Source organism: Sinocyclocheilus grahami, unplaced genomic scaffold (assembly GCF_001515645.1).
Source record: "Sinocyclocheilus grahami isolate Dianchi unplaced genomic scaffold, SAMN03320097.WGS_v1.1 scaffold50.1, whole genome shotgun sequence".
NCBI lineage: Eukaryota > Metazoa > Chordata > Actinopteri > Cypriniformes > Cyprinidae > Sinocyclocheilus > Sinocyclocheilus grahami.
Window position 1 is genome coordinate 1566631 of NW_015505229.1, and position 24558 is coordinate 1591188.

A 24558-nucleotide genomic window follows, 5' to 3' on the forward strand; every position below is an offset into this window, starting at 1 on the left:
TCTGTCTGTCTGTCTGTCTGTCTGTCTGTCATTTACACATTCTGTCTGTCATTTATACATTTATACATTCTATCTGTCTGTCTGTCTGTCTGTCTGTCTGTCTGTCATTTATACATTCTATCTGTCTGTCTGTCTGTCATTTATACATTCTATCTGTCTGTCTGTCTGTCATTTATAGATTCTGTCTGTCTGTCTGTCTGTCATTTATCCATTCTATCTGTCTGTCTGTCTGTCATTTATACATTCTGTCTGTCTGTCTGTCTGTCTTTTATACATTATGTCTGTCTGTCATTTATACATTCTATCTATCGGTCTGTCTGTCTGTCTGTCTGTCTGTCTGTCTGTCTGTCTGTCTGTCTGTCTGTCTGTCTGTCTGTCTGTCATTTATACATTATATCTGTCTTTCTGTCTGTCTGTCATTTATACATTCTGTCTGTCTGTCTGTCATGTATACATTCTATCTGTCTGTCATTTATACATTCTATCTGTCTGTCTGTCTGTCTGTCTGTCTGTCTGTCTGTCTGTCATTTATACATTATATCTGTCTTTCTGTCTGTCTGTCATTTATACATTCTGTCTGTCTGTCTGTCATGTATACATTCTATCTGTCTGTCTGTCTGTCATTTATACATTCTGTCCATATGTCTGTCTGTCATTTATACATTCTGTCTATCTGTCTGTCTGTCATTTATACATTCTATCTGTCTGTCGGTCTGTCTGTCATTTATACATTCTATCTATCTGTCTGTCTGTCTGTTTGTCATTTATACATTCTATCTATCTGTCTGTCTGTCTATTGTGCATTTGTTCGGTCTGTCTTTCATTCTGACATTTCATATTTGAAGGCAAAATTATATTGCAACATGTATTACGTGCAATATATTAACAGTTAAAAACATTGTCTCTCTTTGTGTTTGCTTAAAATACATATATTTGCTATAAAAAAAATAAAAAGGCACCCGATTTATAGAAGACCCTGTGAACAATTTAAAATGAACATGCGCTTATGAGTTTAACCCTGTCCATGTGAACTGCACACATACGGTGACAATCTGTGGCAAAATGGGGCAACAAAATCTTGCATTTGCCTGTCAGAGGATTACACCTTAATTAGCACATGGGGTTTAGCACATGAGCTTTGCCTTTACACATAGTGGGATTTTCATAATCACTTTACAATTTCTCTCAGTTGCGGGACTTGTGTGAACTCCCGTCCGCTGCATTATTGAATTAAAGGCCTCTGATATGATTAACTGTAATCATGGTGCCCCACATCAATCACCACAAACAAGTTAAGCCGCTTTTATAAGCCATTGGTGATTATGAGGTGGTGCGGGTCACGGCTTGTTTCTGTGAGTATAAGAGAGAAAGTGACTGGACATCGTTGTGGAATGAGGACGAGTTAATATGATACATCAGACGAGCCGTGGCAGCTTTTGTTTAGTATTAAAGTTGTGCAGCTGACCAACAGAACAACATGGATTAAAGGGGCAGCAATTCAACCGGATGAACTTAACGGCTTAATTTGCTGTTATAATAATAAAAAAATAATAATTCATTACATTTATATAGCGCTTTTCTAGACACTCAAAGCACTTTACGTTGTCAGGGGGTATCTCCTCATCCACCTGGATGATGCGATGGCAGCCATAGTGCGCCAGAACGCCCACCACACACCAGCTTACTGGTGGAGAGGAGACAGAGCGATGAAGCCAATCAGTAGATATGGGGATGGTTAGGAGGCCATGATGGTCAGAGGCCAATGGGCAAATTTGGCCAGGATGCCGTGGTCATACCTCTACTCTTTTCGAAAAACATCCTGGGATTTTTAATGACCACAGAGAGTCAGACCCTCAGTTTAACGTCTCATCCGAAGGACGTGCTTGTTGACAGTATAGTGTCCCCTTCACTACACTGGGGTGTTAGGACCCACACAGACCACTGGGTGAGCACCCCCTGCTGGCCTCACTAACACCTCTTCCAGCAGCAACCTAGTTTTCCCAGGAGGTCTCCCATCCAGGTACTGACCAGGCTCAGCCTTGCTTAGCTTCAGTGGGTAACCAGTCTTGGGCTACAGGCTGATATACTGCCGGTGACAATACTGTTAGTATAGTATAGTATTGCTACTATATAGATACTGTTGGTATTTGCATAACTCTCACAGGCTTCTAATTAAACAAATCCATTTGATTAGCTGTACCTGTAAACAACACAAGCTTACTTTACATTTACACTTTTATGCTATTCCTTACAAAAGCAGGAGTGAAAATGTCTTGCAGCTGTCTTTAAGTAACAATGATGTCACGTTAGGTCAGAGGCCAATGGGCAAATTTGGCCAGGATGCCGTGGTCATACCTCTACTCTTTTCGAAAAACATCCTGGGATTTTTAATGACCACAGAGAGTCAGAACCTCAGTTTAACGTCTCATCCGAAGGACGTGCTTGTTGACAGTATAGTGTCCCCTTCACTACACTGGGGTGTTAGGACCCACACAGACCACTGGGTGAGCACCCCCTGCTGGCCTCACTAACACCTCTTCCAGCAGCAACCTAGTTTTCCCAGGAGGTCTCCCATCCAGGTACTGACCAGGCTCAGCCTTGCTTAGCTTCAGTGGGTAACCAGTCTTGGGCTACAGGCTGATATACTGCCGGTGACAATACTGTTAGTATAGTATAGTATTGCTACTATATAGATACTGTTGGTATTTGCATAACTCTCTCAGGCTTCTAATTAAACAAATCCATTTGATTAGCCGTACCTGTAAACAACACAAGCTTACTTTACATTTACACTTTTATGCTATTCCTTACAAAAGCAGGAGTGAAAATGTCTTGCAGCTGTCTTTAAGTAACAATGTCACGTTATATAAATGTCACGTTATATAAATAAAACAATTTTAGTTGGCTGTTATTTATGTGCGTTGCCTTGGTGTATATCACTAAACAGACTGGTTATAATTCTTTTGAATTATTTATTTGGGACATTTTGTGTGCTATACAAGAAATTAAACTTTTTTTTTATATTAAGGAACATTTTTATATTACCCTGAAAAAAACCCTGGAAATATCCGGAAATTGTAAAAAAAAATATAATAGAAAGCCTAGAAAGGTCATGTAAATGAATACAATTAATTAAATCCAGGAAATACTTAAAGTATAATTTTGTTACACATTTTAGCTATAAATAATAATAATAATAATAATAATAATAATAGGTTACATGCTTAAAGCATAAAATTATTATAATAATAATTAATAATAATAATAATAATAATAACGTAATAAATGCAAGATTGCATTATTATTATTCATTATTATAATAATAAATGTATTATATATATATATATATATGGGTGTGTGTACAGGTGCATCTCAATAAAGGAATTAATCATTAATTTTATTTCTAGCTCAGGTTTTGAAAGGACTCGGATCTGAAAATTCGAGGTCCACCTGATTAAAACTGATTTCAAATTTGATAGTTTACACTCTATCAGCTACTCGGCCAGCGAGACGTTAATGTCAGTGCATATTACCAATTTGACTATATGTATTTTCCCAGGCCATGGGCTAATACGTTCTTTGATAATTTGTAAGCTCTTAGAGAGGTAACGTGATCTTTGGCAAAGGTTTTGACTTTAAAGTTATATGACACCAGACAATGATTCTTTATAAATTAAACACAAATTGTATTGGCTATTCTAGATTACATCAAAACTAAGCTAAAATACACACACACACAAACACACATATACAGTTCAGAAGTGAGTTAATGGAGTTGCAAGAAGTTTCACAGTTCTAACTCGTTTTCACGAGTGGTTTTAAATTCAGCCTGAGAGAATTCACAAAACAGATATTTTCTGATCTTGACTGCTTAACTCAATTCACCAGCGTCAGTTCAGCAGATAGAAGATTTTATTTGTACTTGCGTTTTGCTTTGGGTGACAGCTGAAAAGCTGAGTTGTTCCTCGTGGCTACTGGAGGGGATTCTGTTGCTGATTGGCTGTTGATTTGGCGCCGGAATGACGTTTGGATGATGTCCTTTTGGGAGATCCCTCGTTGGATTGGTTGGTTGCCGGGTTACGGAAGAGCCTCGGGTTCTTCTGAGAGAGAGTGTCTGCTTTAGCCAGACTTTGCGTTCTGCAGAGTTACGAAGCTTCAACTGAAGTGTTTGAGTTATTAGATGGTTGATCGCCTGATGGTTCAGCTTGTGAGCACAAGTTAGAGTGCTCTCCACACGGCGACAAGGCCTTGCTCGGGAGAGCAAGTGGCAAAGAGCCTGCGTTCGGGAGAGCAAGCGGCGAAAAACCTTCACTCGAGAGAGTAAACAGCGAGAAGCAATTGAATCTGTGTTGCAGTGGGGTTTTGGCCTGTGGCACAAGTCCGTCCCACGGCGCGTTCTTCCAATCGACTTGATGCAAGGCGGAGCGTGCATACCTTAACGCGAAGCTTCTAAAAGTCTTGTTAATACTTCTATAAAGTTTCTTAAATGCAAGTATTGTACATACTATTAAAGTTTACTTCATTTCAGCATTTAAAATTTGTCGTGCCCCTTCGTTCAAGATTAAACTTCACATATTACACAAATTTTAATAACCTTATTTCCTAAAAAGGGTAATAAACACTGATTAAAGTTGTACCGATTACATGAAACACGTCAAGCATATATATGAGACATACAACATATTATTTGTGAATCTGGTTGACTTGTTGTAAGTTTTGCGTCCCTTTTTTGGAATGCAAAAGGGGGAAAAGGGGAGGTGTCCTGAGGTCATGCTCATGTCACGAGTTGTGTGTGTCTGCCATTCTTCTGCTGGACAAGGAGCTCTTAATCTGTCACTTTCTGTTTATCAGATTTAGCAATTTATGTGTTAAATGGTCATGGGTATCACGCATCTGGTCCTTGAAAGCCCGTAAAACAAAGATAGTTTGTATCCTAGTTTGAGTTAGGGTTTAAGCACTGTTTTTATTTGAGTCTCTTGAGACGATAAGCTAGATAGTACAGGAACTGCTTCAACACTTCACTGACCCTGCATGAGTTTTACGACCGCAGCTGGCTGCATAAGGGATCCTCAGTTTGTCTCAATGGAATGTGATTGTTTCATGTGTGACTCAATCGTGTAAGTGGGTCCGTTTGAAGACAGAGATCCTACAGGTGAGTTTGCTGGCCAGTCAAGCACACCAACACCATGGTAATTTAACCAACCTTTGGTGCGTTTGGCAGTGTGGGCAGGTGCCAAATCCTGCTGGAAAATGAAATCAGCATCTTCAAATAGCTGGTCAGCAGAAGGAAGCATGAAGTGCTCCAAAATTTCTTGGTAAACAGGTGCAGTGATGTTGGTTTTCAAAAAACACAATGGACCAACACCAGCAGATGACATTTCACCCCAAATCATCACAGACTGTGGAAACTTAACACTGGACTTCAAGCAACTTGGGCGATGAGCTTCTCCACCCTTCCTCCAGACTCTAGGACCTTGGTTTCCAAATGAAATACACAACTTGCTCTCATCTGAAAAGAGGGAAACTTTGGGCCACTGGGCAACTGTCCAGTTATTTTTCTTCTTAGCCCAGGTAAGACTTTTTTTTTTTGAAAGCCTGGAAATAATTAATTACAATGTGAAAGCTTTGGAAATTCTTAGAATTCTTATTTTATCATGTATTTTGCAGCCAATACACTTATAGTTATTTGTAGTTATGATCAGTTGTAAAGTATTTAAATATTGTATATTTGTATTTTAATATAGTAGTTTAATGTAGTGTATTATTGATATTTTAATAATAATATATTTAATAAAAATAAAATATAAAATAAAAAATAATAATTTGATATCCATCATATATCAATTTGCATATATTATTTTAGACAATATATTTAGTATATCATTTCGTTTTAAAGACAACTGAATTACTGTAAAATTTAATAATTTACTTAACAGCCCAACTCTATTGTTATGACTGTGTTGAAGTCATGCATAACAAGAATAAATATGGACTCATAAAATCAAGATTATGAGTCTAAATGAAGGAAGCCGTTATAAAACCAGATCATGTAGTTGTAAAATACAGATGACCTCATTGTAAAAATAGGATGACCCCATTAAAAAAACAAAAAAACACACACACACACACACACACGGACACACGGACACATATAACAGTGAATCCTTCTGTCAAAGAAAGTATCTCCCTGCAGATCACTTTTGGCAAAACTGCCACACTAAACAGGATTACGCTTGATAATTAACCACCCAAGAAATGAGCATGACCGAGACTCCTATGAAACACCTTTAATTAATAATAGGCTAAATTAAAAGCTGCATTTTCATAAGCTTTGTGGGGCAAATTCATCTCATGATTACAAATGGACAAGTCTGATATGTTCTAATTGGACCTGATTTGCATATACAGGAAAGGATTAGAGATTGGTTTTGATAGCTTAAGGCTACCTTTGTACTTTACGATCAAGACTTTTTCTCCCTGGGTGTGTGTGTGTGTGTGTGTGTGCGTGCATGTGTGTGTGTGTGTGAGTGAAGAGTGTGTTAGCATGTTCCACTGATGATTAAAAATGTATCACACATTTGAACAAAATGTAATATCTGGCAGAAATATATGAACATTTATTCAGAGAGATAGGGTTTAATTCTAGCAACTTAGTTTGTTACTCTATTGATACTCAGTGCTAGAGTCTATGTTTAAGTGTAGGCCTAAGTTGAGGACAATTTAAAGTATAATATTACTAGCTTAATTTGTTACTCTGTGATAAAAAGCCTCCAACCTGTGCCTTAGTCCTAGGCTTAGTACAATACCTAGATGTAGACATACACCTAGACTATGTCTGCTTCTGCAGGCATTTTAAAAGTGTGTAATACTGCACACAACTTAATTTACTAGGCACTGCAGCACTTACATTAATTAGTTAAGCTGCTGAGTTTAAGTCTGGGTCTGAAGACATTTTAATGTGTGTAATGTCTTTGGGTCTAAGTCTGGTTGCACATCTGCAGACATTTAAAAAGGTGTAAAACTGAATAAATATTGTAAGTCAGGATGTAAGTCTGGGTCTAAGTTTGGTTTTATGCTTGCAGACATTTAAACGTAAAACTAACTTAATTTTTGTTTGTGTCTATGTTGGGTTCTAAGTCTGGTTGTGCATCTGCAAGCATTTTAAAATGTGCGAAACTTCGTTTTATAAGTATGGGTCTAAGTCTAGTTCTACATCTGCATCTATGTCTGGATCTGGTTTTGTCTGCAGTCATTTTTAACTTAATTGTTAAGTCGGAGTCTATGGGTTTAAGTCTGGCTGTAAATCTGCAGACATTTTAAAATGTGTAAAACTAACTTCATTTTATAAGTCAGGGTGTACATCTAGGTCTAAGTTTGGTTTTATGTCTGCAAACATTTTAAAATGTGTAAAATGAGGGTGTAAATGCCTGTTCACACCAACAATGATAAAAATCGTTCTCAATATTAAAGATTAGCAGAGTCCACACCACAGCTATAACGATAAAGGCACAGAGAAACGATATTGTTAGAATCACGTTCAGAATGATTTTTTTCCAGCTGATGAACGAGAAAAAATTACAGCCAATCAGAATAAATCCTGCTACAACGAGCTCGAGAATTTAAAGCAGCAGACGAGCGTGCATTTAGAATAAACAGACGATATCATCTGCTGGTGTGGACGCTAATATAGTTGTCTTTATAGTTATCGTTCTTCGTGTGAACGGGCCTTAAGTCTGAGTGTAAATCTGGTTGTATGTCTGCAGATGTTTTAAATTGTATAAAACTAAATTTTATAAATCAGGGTGTAAATCTGGGTCTAAATTTAGCTGTACGTCGTCTGCGGATGTTTTAAAGTGTGTAAAACTACATTTTATAAATCAGGGTGCAAGTCTGGGTCTAAGTCTGGTATGTCTGCAGAAGTTTTAAAATGTTTAAAGCTAACTTAATTTCATAAATCATGGTCTAAGTCTGGGTCTAAATCGGGTTGTACATCTTCAGACCTTTTAAAATGTGTACAACTAACTTGAATTTGTAAATCTGTAAGTCTGGATTTATGTTTAGTTCTAGAGTACATCTGGGTGTCTGTCTGGGTCTATGTCTGGATCTAAGCCTAGTTTTATGCTTGCAGATGTTTTAAAATGTGTAAAACTCAATTTGATAAGTCTAGGTTTATGTTTAGAACTAAGTCAGTATCTAAGTCTAGCAAGTTTGGTAAGTGTTGCAGTCTGGGTCTGCAAATAATGTAGACAACTTATAGTGTAATACTACCCGCTTAATTTGTGTTGTAGTCTAAGTTGGGGTCAAGGTCGAAGTCAGAGCCTAAGTCTACGGTTTAGGTTCAAGTGAGAGAGTGTGAACGCAGAGATGAAGGACAGATGGAGGGAGAGTTTAAGTGGAGAGGACAGAGGGTTTGCAGGCAGGACTTCATCAGATCAGCCGAACGCATCGCAAGTCTCTGATTCCGACTTGAATTAGAATTTAAATTATCTTGTTTTTTTTTTCAGAGCTGGAGCAGCCGCCTTTTGAGGGGAACTGAGCATGTGCACCAAGCTGATGTGATATTTATCAGGCATATTTTATCTTTAGGACACTTTTGTTAGGGATACCTGCTTTTTCAGTATTGTTTTGGAATGGTATAGTTATTTTCAGCACTGAAACTGCATCATGATCCACAATAAACTTACATGTTGTTGTGTAAGGGTCAATATTGCGACAAATTATATAGATAAATAATATTTGATATATTATATAAAAATTAGGGCTGTCATTTTAGCGCATTAATTTAATTAATTAGTTAGGGAAAATAATGCAATTAAAATATTTTACCGTAATTAACGGCCCATTTACCGCCACCTGCTTGGCAGTTTTAGTTTCTTATTTAGAATATCATTCATTTAAAAAAAAAAAAACGGCAATAATAATTATAATAAATAAAGTGATAGTTCACCCAAAAATAACAATTCTGTCATCATTTACTCACCCTCATGTCGTTTCAAACCTGTATCACTTACTTTCTTTTATGGAACATAAACAAAAATAATGAAGAATGTTTGTAACCAAGCTGATTTGGTTACCAATGACTTTCACTGTATCATTGATCATTGAGATGTTTCTCAAATGATATTTTTATGTTCCATAGTTTATGTTAGGCTGTTGTAGGCTAAACGTTTTTTGTAATACATTTTATGTTGATTCAAATAAAAATATTTATTTCTAAAGCTATTTTATGTTATATCTACTTGATACTTCTTTCTAATTTAACACAATATTGGCTTTTAATTATCTTTTGGGGGTATAATAATATAAATTATATTTTTGTTATGTAAAATATATAATTATATCAAATTAATCTATAAATAAATTGATATTGTATAAATAAATATATAAATATTACATCTCATCTATAATTGTATTTGTTTATTTCTGTATTTTTATTAAGCATCTGTTTTTATGGAATATTTGTATGGATCTTGTGTTTTGTGAAACTTTTGTTTATTAGTTTGTGTGTGTATGTATGTATATATATATACAGGTGCATCTCAAGAAATTAGAATGTCGTGGAAAAGTTCATTTATTTCAGTAATTCAACTCAAATTGTGAAACTTGTGTATTAAATAAATTCAATGCACACAGACTGAAGTAGTTTAAGCCTTTGGTTCTTTTAATTGTGATGATTTTGGCTCACATTTAACAAAAACCCACCAATCTCAACAAATTAGAATACTTCATAAGACCAATAAAAAAAACATTTTTAGTGAATTGTTGGCCTTCTGGAAAGTATGTTCATTTACTGTACATTACTCAATACTTGGTAGGGGCTACTTTTGCTTTAATTACTGCCTCAATTCGGCGTGGCATGGAGGTGATCAGTTTGTGGCACTGCTGAGGTGGTATGGAAGCCCAGGCCCCATGATTGTGTAGCCTAGTGAACCAAACTGAGAGGCCATTTTGAAGGCTCAGGAAACCTTTGCAGGTGTTTTGAGTTGATTCGTTGATTTGCATGTCACCATATTCTAATTTGTTGAGATAGTGAATTGGTGGGTTTTTGTTAAATGTGAGCCAAAATCACCACAATTAAAAGAACCAAAGACTTAAACTACTTCAGTCTGTGTGCATTGAATTTATTTAATACACGAGTTTCACAATTTGAGTTGAATTACTGAAATAAATGAACTTTTCCACTACATTCTAATTTATTGAGATGCACCTGTACACACACCCATATATATATATATCTGTAATCCATAATATATTGTGGTAAAGTACAACTGTACACACATATATATATATATATATCTGTAATCCATAATATATTGTGGTAAAGTACAAAAAATATATTATATTGTGTTGCATGTACAAAAAATGTTTAACATTTTTATTTGAATGCTTTTTTATTGGGGCTTAAAGTAAAAAAAAAAAACAGAAATAAGGTCAAAGTCTAATCATCCTTTTATTGCCTGTTAAATTAGATAACTTTGTATGAACTTTGATATTCATAAAATAACATGCAAACAAACAAAGCAAAATAAATTAATTACGAAAATTTTTACAGCCATTAAAAACTTCTCTTACAAATGATTACAAAAGTTTTTCTATAAGGTATTACACTGACATAAATGCAGAGATTTCAAAATAATTTTCTTTTCATCATCTTTGACTCTCCTTATTTCTCATTGACCCTTAAGCTGAATGCCAAATTGTAGGTCACATGCTATTCACAACGAATGTATGCCATTCATTATATGGCAAAAGGCAGTAATAATGGCATTATCTCATTTTACAGCTCAAAAAAAGAAAATACAAAATCATCACGCCAGCCTAATTGCATGGACATATTCAGATTCAATTAAATACAGAAAATGAAACGGAGCTAGTGAAAGAGCGCATAAACAGAGGCCATGCAGTAACTCATTATGAAATCATCAATACCAGAATCACACAAATTAGTCACCCCTTCTGCTGTCTTTTGCCAGGGCCATAATAGTCAAGCTAAATTAAATATTAATGTGTTTTTGATAAGCTTTGTCCATCTCTTTTGGCTTTGTAAACTTGCTCAGCAAGGTGATGTAATTTTCCTGTCCAGATGAAACGAGTCAAGGGAGACGTCGACTGAAAATCTGACACGGAGTAATTGCTGTGTAATGTTGTGACAGCAAAGTGTCACACTGATCTGGTGGCTTTCTCCGGTTTAAAACATGAGCAACCCATAATAAAAGCTACTCACTTCATGCCACAGGTTACCTTTTACAGGTATTGGCTACATGTATGATTAAGCAATATGTTTATACATTAAAACCTTTTTTCTCATGTTCATGTTTCTTTTAGGTAACCGGCCATGTGTGGTGCTGACAGCAAGGGTTCATCCAGGAGAGAGCAATGCCAGCTGGGTACTGAAAGGCACGCTGGAGTTCCTGTGCAGCAGTGATCCTGTAGCCGAGAGTTTGAGAGGGGCCTACATCTTCAAAATCATCCCCATGCTCAACCCTGACGGAGTCATTAATGGCAAGTATGTATATACATACACGCACACACACACACACACACACACACATGCTCAGTGTGCGAATGACTACATTTATTTCTTTCAACACATTGAATTTAGAAAAAATACAAGATCTTTGTGCTCTGTTTTGTTGCACAGTTTTTGAATGCAAGAATACATGGTGTGCCTTTGGCACCTTTGCTCATTCTGTGTTATTTGATCTTGGTAAGGGACCCCGAGCGCGGAACATTTGTTTGAAGACATTTGTATGTTTGTATGAAGGTGGTGCTTTAAATCTGATTTACTTCTATGGTAGGAACATCCATTTTTATGGAATTTATGTACACCATCCATCCATCCAAAATGGATATCTCAGACTAAATTAAACAAAATGTAATATTTTATATCGAGAGTCTGATCTTAAGATAATTGCTTGTTTTGATGGTTTGGTCAACACAGTATATTTTTATTGATTGACTGATTTATGTAAACATTTATTATTATTATAAATATATGTAATTAAAATATACACATAATAGGGGTGTAACGTTACACAGAAAGTCACGGTTCAGTACGTACCTCAGTTTTGTGGTCATGGATCGATACGTGTTCGTTCGTTTTTTTTGTCTTTAGATAGATAGATAGATTGATTGTTTTCCCTTTTCATGATTGCCCGAGGCATCTGTAAGCAGGCTATTTCTCCCTGTCTGAAAGTTCAGTCACCATCTTGTCCAACACATTAAGGCAGTCACCTTTTTGCCCTTGGAATTGAGTGCTGAAATGAAAAAGACAAATGCCAGCGTGTTTTAATCTACCGGATATCGCCATATCTCCCCTGCTGTTCCCAGCTAGATAGTATTTACATGTGTAAAACCAATACAGAGGTCAACTCTGTGGCCTTCCCTATTTAAGAGCTCTCCTCCCCGGTTTATCTACACTCAAATCACAGTCAGGGAATGATCGATTCTCCTCGCGGCTTCCTCACAACTGAGGGTGACTTGATTTCCTCACCAAGAGAGCGGGGTCTCCTCCGTTGCGTGACAATACAGAGGTCAACTCTGTGGCCTTCCCTATTTAAGAGCTCTCCTCCCCGGTTTATCTACACTCTAATCACAGTCAGGGAATGATCGATTCTCCTCGCGGCTTCCTCACAACTGAGGGTGACTTGATTTCCTCACCAAGAGAGCGGGGTCTCCTCCGTTGCGTGGCCTCATTCTTATCACCAATACAGGAGCTTCTGTATGCTGCACTATTGATCAGGCACGCTAACTGTATTAGAGAGGATGCTCAGAGAATGGAGTTGTAGATCAGTGGGCGGCGAGTTAAAGGAGACTCGCTCTTTTCATCTGAGCGAGGATTTATTCCTCCAGTGACCCCATAACAAGCGTGTGGATGATAAAGACATGATCTCCTGAAGTTGTAGGCTCCAAGTCTGGAACTGTGCAATAACCAGATTGGTTTTTGTGAACTTTGAGTTAATTATGGACAAAAGAATAGAGGAAGTGAGGTCAAAATTCGATCTGTGTTGGTGTATTGGTGATGTTTAATGACATTTCCAAGCTCTTAAAAGGATAATTTACTAAAAAAAAAAATCAGATTCTGTCATTTACTCATCCTCCTGCTGTAATACCGGCACTTTTGCTCATTATTTGTTGCTTGATCATGGTGAGTGTTGTTTGTTGAGGAGCATTGTTTAAGGAATTTTGTATAAAGGTGGTACTTTTAAGTTTTATTTAGATTTATATATATACAGTTTTTTATAATTTTGTAAATCCCTCAATTTTTGGTTGACTGTTTTTGAAAATAATTTAATTTTTATTTATTATGAAATAAATGTATGAAATAAAATTATTCATATATTTTTATTACATAATTATTTTTTTCATGTCAGTTTTTATGATGACTTTTTAATCGCAAAAAAAAAAAAACAGATATAGATTCAGATATCATTGTTACGGAGCTGACGAGACGAGAGGCGTGCGAATCCATGTGCAAGCTTTTATTAATAAACATAGTCAAAAACACAGGCAGGTCCGAACAACAGCAAACAGGTATATCACAGGCAAGTCAAAGAATATTCCTAGGGCTAGCATGGGTCTTCGATCGGCGAACAGTATCTAGAGGGCTTGACAAGAGGGGTAATCCGTAAACGTGAGCATAAGTCAGGCAAGGAGCAAACACAGTCCGAAACAGCAAGCAACGGGTTAATCCAAGATACGTGGCAAGAATCAGGAAAACAGGCAAGGCAAGACTATGACTAGACTATGCAAACTAGAGCAGGCTCCTTAAAGTAGCTATCAGCTATCACAGTGATAAACGTGAGCGAACGGAAGTGCATGGACCGGATTCGTGACAATCATGATGATGGTTTTGATGTTTTATGTTTTGAACATGCTGTAAAACAGAAACATTTCCGGAAGTGGGGTTGAGATTTGAATCTAAATAGTTATAATCACAGTTCTAAGCTCTTAAAAGTATAATTCACTAAAAATGTAAATTTCTTTGATAATTTACTAATGTTTGCGTTGTTCCCAAACCTGTATGACTTTCTTTTGTGGAAAACAAAAGATATATTTTATTTTTGTCCCTGCATTGAAAATCAATAGGGTCAAATTTGTTGTTGTTTTGAACCCTTTGACTGTATTGACAACAATAGTTGGCACATTCTGCAAACTATCTTCTTTTTTGCTTAGCTGAAGAAATACAGGTTTGTCATACAGGTTTGGAATGACATGAGGGTGAGTAAATTAATTTTCATTTTTGGGTGAACGGTCTCTTTAAGTGTCACAACGCGTGCACCAATGCAATCCCATACCCTAATTGAACCCATTCAGTGTTTGTTTTCACATGAGCCTTCACAAATTACTGTGACAAATTTAGATTTCACTTCAACAAGGCGCACATTCACCTTTAGGGTATTACTTCCTGTGTGGGGGGCCTTTATTAACAGTTTCAGGGCAGCTTGTTGCTTGGTGACATGGGAGAGCACTTGATGCCTTTAGCGCTGATCTCACATCTTCAATAACACAGACGCTAGGTCTGTCGACATTGAAAACGATGTAGGTGCAGTCGGAAAGCAACATTAATGTATGCATTGATGTACGTATTTAGATAAATAACCTTTTAGTTTTATTCAATTTCTTACTGTTAGTGTGTTCAAAAGCTGAAAGTTTAGCAACAGAGTTCACAAATGCACTTCCATAAAGTCCACCGCACACTTAGAAAGCAGCAGAGCTCACCTTTTAAGATTGGACATCTTCTAAATATGGGTACTTTCGTCAGTTTCATTTATATGGTAATGCAGTATTGCATAGATATAAATACAGCGGTGTTGCAAGCCCTTTGAAATGGAAATGACAATGTGCGAAAAGGTCACATTTGCTTCCATCAAATTCATCACAGACTTTAGAAATTTCAAAGGGAAATATCCATAATGTAGGTCAAGGGGTCTGATGTTTTGTGAAACCCTGTGTCCGGTTTGAATCGAATTTTAACACGGAGGAAAAAAAAGTGTTTAAAAAAGTAAACGTTTATGAGCTTTCATTGTGAAATGCTATTAGCACAAGCCGTTTTACTGTACTGTTAGATCATATAATATGATTATGATTACTTCAGACTCATATTTGTGGCTTACTGGTAGTAAATTAGATAATAATCAGTTATGACTTGTTATATAGAATACTTATGCTTAAAAATTTATTTTCATCAACTTGGCATTATATACAGGCCATTATTTACTTCAGAAAGCTACAGTTTGTGGCTAGTTTTACAATATATGAATTTTAAACCTCTCAAATGTGTAGAGGAACCCCTGAGAAGCATGCAGATGCACACATTTTTTGAGGTTGCTGATGAAAGGTGTGAAGTTTAGCTCTCTCTGTACCGTTTATGTAGCATTCACAGAGATCTGTGTGATTCTCTTGTTGAAACTGGAAAAAGACAATTAATTGAGCAATCTTTTGTTCACTGCAACAACTGGGAGATGTGAATGTTGTGAAATTATTACAATTTCCAATACATATTTTCTGTTTTAATGTATTTTAACACGTAATTTATTCCTGCAATGGCAAAGCTGAATTTCCAGCAGCCATTACTCCAGTCTTCTTTGTCATAATGCAGCTATTGTTTGTCTAGTTTTACAATATATTCATTTTAAACTTGTCAAATGTGTACAAGAACCCCATAGAAGCTCACAGATGTACAATTTTTTTGAGTTTGCTGATAAAAGGGGTGAATTTTAGCTCTCTCAGTGCTGTTTATGTAGCATGTAGCGTTAACATTCACAGATCTGTGTGATTCTCTTGTTGAAATTGGAAAAAGACAATCTTTTGTTGACTGTAGGGACAGGGAGACGTGAACGGATGAGACTTGTGACAAACAGCAGTTTGGTGTTTGGCGTTATCTTGTTGAGCGACAAGATAGGGGGTGAGATTACAGAGCTCACTTCCTGCTCTGGCTTAGCATGGGACAAAGCAAGAGGTGTGAACAGACTCCGGCGTTCTGAGGTTATGTTTTCATCTCTGGGTGTGTTCATCACAGAGGCTGCTGTCAAAAGTGTCTCTCGGTAATGTCAAATAGAATTGGGTTTTCCGACATTGTGAACTCCCATACGAATTGCACATCAGCTGTACATAGCCTGCGGCGTAGTGTTCCTGATCAGCTTCGCTGCTCATACAGCTCACAATAAAAGCTGGACTGGTAAACATGAAGCATTGATAAATTCAGTGGCCCACTGGTATGTATCTGGACTTAAATACAAGAGTTTTGTGGTTGTTAATCCATGTGTGTTAGATTGTATGGTATCTTTGTGCAATTCTTACTGCTAAATAGTGACAAAATTCACTTTTAACTGATATACACTATTGCTCAAAAGTTTGGGGTTGGTAAGATTTTTTTATATTTTTGAAAGGAGACTATTATACTGGACAAGGCTGTATTTATTTGTTAAAAATACAGAAACAATAACCGTTTTCTGTTATAATATGTTTTAAAATGTAAATTTATTCCTGTGATGCAAAGCTGAATTTTCAGCATTATTACTCCAGTCTTCAGTGTCACGTGATCCTTCAGAAATCATTCTAATATGCTGATTTGCTGCTAAAGAAACATATCTTATCATTGTCATTGCTGATATTTTTGTGAAGCACAAGCTGCATTTTTTTTAGCATAGATAGTTCAAAATAACATTTATTTGAAATAAACATTTTTTGTAATTATGTAAATGTCTTTACACTTTTAATCAATTTAATGCAGCTTTGCTGAATAAAAGTATAAAAGTAATGAAAGTTAAAAAAAAGTATTGACCCCAAACTTTTGAAGGGTAGTATATGTGCAACAGTGCTTTAAAGGGTTGACTTTAGTGATGCAACTTCTTAGAGAAGCTTTTAAAGTATTTGCAGCAACTCTCAGAGAAGTTGCATTTTCTGAATTCACACCCTTTAAAGCAAAACTTTGAAGCTAAAATGCAAATTAAAGAAAAGAAAAAATCCATATACACTAGTCAGCCTCACTAATCAACTAGTGGGTTGGTGGACATGTAGTCCACCAATTGTCCATATTCGAGCCCTAACGAATTCACCACCTTCAACAATTTAAAGTTCCCCATTAAAAAAAAATGTCTCATCGATTCACATTTAAAAATTGGAATGCAGGACAGTTGTATAGAAAAATAAGTGTGCTTTTTTCTTTTGGTTAGAAGTGAACTACTTTGAATTTTTAGTGTCGTGTTTTTAGAATGTTGTAAAAGCTATAAAATGATGTGAGACGTGAGCACAACAGTCTAATACGTCCATCTAGCTCATGTTTACATAGAAAAACACCAAAAAGCAGAGCAGTGGAATGCAAAAATGCATTCTTTGATATCTTACCTTACTACTAATTGTTGAACCAGCCAACTAGTCGATTATCAAAATATGTCCTTTTGTACATTCTAGAGATTACACATGCCAGAATCAAACCTCAAATTGTCCTTTGCTAGGCCACATGGCAGACATTTTATTTTTTGTATCTTAATTTCCCACAGCCAAGTGTTTTGCATTCACCGGAGGGGACAGCTGTATATGATTCACTGATTATTGGACATATTTGACAACTATTCCACACCTATTCCCCAGGACAGCATCAGCTTGGCATATTGCAACCATTTAGGGCAATTCACATGAATCATCGGCCCAACGTCTGGCACGGATCAGTCTGCGCTCAGCACAGTTGAGTGGGCATCTGCCAGTGCTTTCTCTTACTGTGGCGAATAACCAGATGAGATCTCTCATAAGCCGCCAATGCTTGTGTGGGCTAACAACCCAGATATAGTGTTGGATATGAACGCGATCGGCTTGTTTGCTTGAATAAAGACTCTGTAAAACGAACCAACAAGCAAGCAGTAAATCATGCTTTGTTAGTTCAGATGCAAGATGGGGTGTAATTATGCCTGAAATTGAATCTGTTTGACCAGTGTGACTAGTTGAAACTTGAAGGCTGTGATGTATAATTTTGGTTTGGAGAGTCAAGGGAACTTTAAAGGCTTTTCACCAGCCTGTCAGATCACAGAATGGTTGAAAAGGGTTTTAGAGGTAACGATCACAGCTGTCTGCCCGTACAAGCTGGGTCCGTGTACCCACACCAGCATATGTACCTTTTTACAGAGGCCTCTTTTGTGTGTGTGAGCTGGGATGCCAGCACTTTTGAGTGTCGTGTGCTCACCCCATGGCATGTTCCAGAAAATTGGTTTTGAGAAGATGACACAACTATCCGCATTTCTGCAATGTTTGTTTAGGAAATTAGCTCTCCGAGTAGGATTCTACATTGCGATTGGCCGATCTGACACCTTGTATTCATATATGGATCATCAGTGTAGAAGGACTCCGTTAGGACCATTTTCTCAACCTAATGAATACAGCCAAGCACACATTTACAGTGTTGCTCCAAAAATGAGCATTTTGTCTTTCAGATATTTAGTTTTGCAACTTGGATGTGCATTTTGAATGCTTTGTCTACTTGGGCAGTTGACATAAGTCAACCGACTAGTCAAGAACTGAAGTTGGAAATGGAGTAATTTAAATGTTTTTAATTGTTTATTTATTTGCACTGTACAACAGTTAATTTTTGTCATCATTTGATAATTAGTATAAAAGTTTGTTTCCTGTTGTTTGTCTTTTTTTCCATCATTCCAGAACAATGTGAATTATTTTATATTTGTTATTTTATTTATTTATTTTTATATTTTATATATTTTAATTTACTTTAATCATATTTATTTATTTATTTGTTTATTTTTATTTAATTGTATTTTACTTGTTATGTTTTTATTTTATTATAAAATAAAAATATAAAAGTAAAAAAATATATATTGTTTAATATTTTAATTGTAATTATTTTTTATTCTACTTTTTACTTTTTAAGTTTTATTTTAATATAACATAAAATATAAAACATAAAAATATAAAAAGCATCTAGAAATGTCCATTCATTTCTCAGTGATCTCAATGAGAAGTTAGTATTGTCCATTGAGGACATTCGTTGTGACTCCAATGAAAGAAATGTTATACGCAACTGTGCTATAAAAGGAAGTGCCCATACTAATATAAAGGTCTTTGAAAAAGTTTCATTGCAACTTTCAGTGGCAACTGACTAGTGATGCTAGTAAACTTTATGTAATTGAGCTAAGCTCATGGTTTTCAATAGTGTGACTCTCAATTCTCATCAACTGAACCTTACATGGATTACAATAAATGGATTATTTCAGAAAGAAATTTGTCATTCTTGGGTCATTTTGTCTTATCTGCAAACCTCTTATTAAATCAGAACTTTGAAGAAAATAGTCCTTGACGTTTGCAGCTAGCGTTTTCAGCTCCATAACAAAGTGCCACTAAAACCTCATGTTCCGTTCAGTCTGAAGTAACTTGCTGTCCATTATCAAGTTTTTCTTTTATTGCCCATGTCCAAATGTACTCCGTCACCATGACGAGAGGAGTCCGTTTCAGCTGTGTCCAGCTCCACACCGAGCACTAATTCACTTTTGCAACTTTCTGCCTGTTGCTGACACTGAGGAACTCTCCGGTGACAGCTTTCAGGTAATGAAATAACCCAGCTGGGATATTCTTTACCCCTGTCAGGGACACAGAGTACGATACTGTCACGTCAATGGAAATGATTCAGCTCCGTAAAGCGAGAGCAACTCTGAAATATTTGGCCCTGGCAGGGTATGCTTTATCTGGCTGTTGAAGTCTTGGAGCTTGAAGTACCCTTGCCCCTCTGCAGACAGGAAATTTGAGATAGCCTGACCCTGTTCAGCTGCTGGTGCTGACGCAGATTCTGGCTTTATTCTCAAGGTATTGGCCGCCTGGACAAACACAGCAGCTGCTGCAGAAGAGGAGGTGGGATATAATATTGTGCATGTTTCATTCTGAGGAGAAATTGGCCTTAAACTTGCTCAACTTTGCTCTATTCATTAATATATACCTAGCTACATCACATGTTACGGTTGCATTTTGGATGTTTTGTGATGAAATGAGTCAACCAACTATTCTCTGTGACAACTCTCTGTTTGTTTCTCTCAGCTTGTCTGTTTTCATGGATTTGCAAACTGCTGTTGTATTTTATTATAATATATATACAGTGCTGTGAAAAGGTTTTTGCCCCCTTCTAATTTTTTGCATATTTGTCACACTTAAAATATTCAGATCATCAAACAAATTTTAATATTACACAAAGATAATGCAAGTACATACAAAATGCAGTTTTTAAATGATGATTTCATTTATTAAGGGAAAAAGACTGTCCAAACCTACCTGGCCCTACGTGAAAAATTAATTGACCCCTCCTGGTAAATCATGAAAGAGCTGCAATTAACCTCATTATTTTAGAAAGCTGAGTTAAATTTCACTAGCCACACCCAGGCCTGATTACTGCCAGACCTGTTGAATCAAGAAATCACTTAAAAAGAACCTGTCTGACAAAGAGCATGCTTAAAGAGCAACACATCATGCCGCGATCTAAAGAAATTCAAGAACAGATGATGGAACCATGAATTCTGCACTCTATCAGAAAATCCTAAAGGAGAATGTCCAGCCATTAGTTTGTGACCTCAAGCTCCAGCGCACTTGGGTTATGTAGCAGGACAATGATCCCAAACACACCAGCAAGTCCACCTCTGAATGGCTCAAGAAAAAGTCCGGACTTAAATCTGATTGAGATGCTTAAACAGTCCATTCATGCTTGAAAACCCTCCAATGTGGCTGAATTAAAACGATTCTGCAAAGAAGAGTGGGCCAAAATTCCTCCACAGCGACGTGAAAGATTCATTGCCAGTTATCGTAAACACTTGATTGCAGTTGTTGCTGCAAAGCGTGGCACAACCAGTTATTAGATTTAGGGGGCAATTACTTTTTCACGTAGGGCCAGGCAGGTTTGGACAGCTTTTTTCCCTTAATAAAATAAATAAACTGCATTTTGTATTTGCTTGCATTATCTTTGTGTATTATTCAAATTTGTTTGATGATCTGAATCTTTTAAGTGTGACAAACATGCAAAAAAATAAGAAATCAGGAAGGGGGCCAACACTTTTTCACACCACTGTATATATGTGTGTGTATATATGTATATAAAACATGTATTTTAATTTACTTTTTGTGTTTTATGTTGTTCTTTTTTTATATTTTATTTATAATATTGTGCATTTCTTACTCCCTCTATTCATAATTATTCACCTAGCTGGATTACATATCATATTTTGGACGTCTTGTCTACTTGAGTAGTTGAAATAATTGGTTTCTAGTCAAGAAATGAAGTGGGATACGGAGCAAGGTTTTTTGTTTTTTTTAATTGGTTTATTTGCACTATACAGCAGTTAGTTCTGGTCATCATTTGATAGGTCAAGTGTTTAGTTTGCATTTAGAGTTTAGTATAACAGTGCTGTGTCAAATCTGTGTTTCAATCTGCTTGTCTGTTTAAATGGCATTTTAGACCGTTGTTTTGTTATATTTGTTTTATTTTAGTTTATATATAAATTTTTTTATTTATTTACTTTTATATTTTACATATTTTTTATTTTTTTATTTATTCTTTTTATTCATTTATTTATTACATTTTGTTCATTTATTTTTTTATATATTTTAGAAGAAGTAGGATATGATATTATTCATTTCTTACTCCGAGGAGAAACTGGTCTTGAATTTGTTCTACTCGTTATTTCCCTCTATTCATTATTATCTACCTAGCTTGATCACACATGTTAAGGCCACATGACATGAAATTCATTGCGTTTACCCTCTCCACAGAGTGTCCTGCTGGCCTTCATCCCTAATATCAAAACAAAAACCAAACCGATTCAATCCCTCCTAACAAGGATTTGTTTCCCAGTTGTCCCTCTGGAAAAAGTTTTTGTTGAAACAGTCACTGTAATCTGCAGCGCACACCCCATCTGTCCTCTCGACCTGTTTTCCAATGCCTGCAGCCACTATTTTCCAGCCTTGTTGTTTGTTTTTTCCTTTCATCCGTATGTTTTTCCCTAGACGGGATGAAAAACAACAGAACAGTCAAAACATCTCATGATGAGACGGTTTGCTGAACGTTTGTTCTCGCCGGGAGTGCCGCGATCGTTTTATGTTAACGCCACGTGAAAAGGCACCAAAACGTGGATTGATTCATACCGTGTCGCACATGAGGCGAACACAGATCGGGGTCGACTTCCTATCCGCGATCCCGAACCCGGAGATGGTTGGAAATGGGCTGAGCTGTATTAAAATGTTTTGATGCATGGGGGCGTTCCAGCATACGACAGTGACATATTGTGGAGGCCCCTGTGGCCTGGAGGCAGACAGGTAGAAGACAAATGGATATCAGCCCGTGCTGTTCATCATTCCGTTGGGCTAAAAGTGACCACAGCCAACTTACCCCAGCCAAGCCCCCACCATCTTCAGCTCCTCCTCCTTCTTTCGCTTTCCCTCTGAGGTGCTTGGTTTTGGTACAGATGATGGCCACCCAGTGTTCATTTGTACAGTTTTTTTGTTGTTTTTAGATTTGTCTCGGTGAAAATGTAACTTAAATGTAGACACTATTTTGTTTAGTCATACATTACATTCATTTCAACCCCTTAGAATTCCTGTAAAGACACTTTAAAAAGGCATGCCCAAAGTAAATTACATGCTGTTCTTGGAGTATATGCATGGTTTTGGTCTCTTTTGAAAGATGACACTCTGAGGTTTGTTCCTAAACAGAACAAACCTCAGAATAACTGTACGTCTTACTGGTATTGAGTAATAGAACTTTGAACACAAAAAGGAAACAAGCAGATCCCTGCAGATGACTATAGCTGGGAGCTATTAGCTGGAAAACACAGTGGGATCACAGCATGAAGCCTTGTTGGCGGTCTGACAAAGACACTGATTGTACCTGCTGTGTTAATTGTGTCATAAAATGGTTTGCATCATTCGAATCACAAGAATCTCAGCTTTCTGGATATACACTCTTAAAAATAAAGGTGCTTCACGATGCCATAGAAGAACCTTTTTGTCTAAATGGTTCCATAAAGAACCTTTAACATCTGAAGAACCTTTCTGTTTCACAAAAGGTTCTTTGGGGCGAAAGAAGGTTCTTCAGATTATAAAAAGGTAAGAAAGAGATGGTTCTTTAAAGAACCTTTGACTGAATGGTTCTTTGTGGAACCAAAAATGGTTCTTCTATGGCATCGCTTGAAGAACCTTTTGAAGCACCTTTATTTTTAAGAGTGTATGTGACAAGTTAGCTTTTTTTTTTTAGTTGTTGCATGTCACAACGTTAACCCTCAAAAACACGCAGTGTACCACTGCTGGTATAGTGGAACGCTAACATGTTAAGCCCCTTAAAATGGTTACATTGAATGGTTAGTTGACAGAAAGGAAAAAAAAAATAAAACATTTCAGTAATGGAAACGTGCAAAATGAGATGTTGGGGAAGTCTTTTTTTTAAATTAAGTATAGTCTCAAATTTCAAATATTAAGTAACGTTGTGATATTAACAATTATGACATATCACAAATATAAGAAAATAAATTGAGATGCCACAATGTTGAGATATGAAGTCATAATTGCAAGAAGTTAAGCCAGGAACAAAGGTAACATTGTGATATACACTACCATTCAGTAAGATTATTTATTTATACATTTAATACTTTACAGGATAAACGATACAGGAGAAAGAATTCAATACTTTTATTCAGCAAGGAAAATTAACAGTAAAGACATTCATTACATTACAAAAGATTTCTATTTAAAAATGTTAAATGTTGTTTGGAACTTTCTGTTCGTCAAAGAATCCTGAAAATAAATGAAAAAGAAAGAGAAAGAAAATCACTGTTTACACAAAAATATTAAGGAGCTGTTTTCAACATTTAAAATAGAAAATATTTCTTGATCACAAAATCTGTATATTAGAATGATTTCTGAAGGATCATGTGACACTGAAGACTGGAGTAATGGCTGCGTAAAATAATTTAAAATTTGTAATAATACAATTTTAAATTGTAACAATATTGCTGTTTTTCCTATAATAAATTTAAATTTACAAAAGAGAAAAAATCTTATCAACCCCAAACCTTTGAATGGTTGTGTATTAAATCACAATTATGATAATATAATTCATATGTAAAAACAATATAAATATAAATTATAAGTTGATATATGAAGTCTTAATGGCCAAAAATTAAGTCACATTTATAATAATTAAATGCATTAAAAAATATAAATAACAACAACAACTATTATTATTATTATTATTTTAGGCAGAAACAGCCTTTTAAAGAAAACATTTTGGAAGATATTAAACATTCATTTATTTGTAAAGCATTTTTTGATAGATTACATGATAGTGGTGTTTGCATTGGTCAAGAAAATACTCATTTATTTTGGTTTCAGTTCATTTATATCCGTTTATTTTCTTTTTCACTATCTAGAAAATAACCATCTCCATTCTTTAGGCTCGGACCACTTTCATTTATTATGTTGTCTTTGAAGAGGGTTTTCTGATGGCTTTTAGCCCTTATTGGTAGTTTTAAGAGACTAGGAAGCCATAATGTGAGTCAACAATCAATAGTCTTTTGATAT

At 36.1% G+C, this 24558-nt stretch overlaps 1 protein-coding gene across 1 annotated transcript in view; it reads left to right on the top strand.

Annotated features, from left to right (window-relative positions):
• Positions 1 to 24558, top strand: part of LOC107583140 (cytosolic carboxypeptidase 4-like) — a 239594-nt gene that overhangs the window by 134502 nt on the left and 80534 nt on the right. Inside the window, exon 19 of the mRNA XM_016269254.1 lies at positions 11326 to 11506. Coding sequence (XP_016124740.1) covers positions 11326 to 11506 — 181 coding nt within the window. The remainder of the gene's footprint in view (positions 1 to 11325; positions 11507 to 24558) is intronic.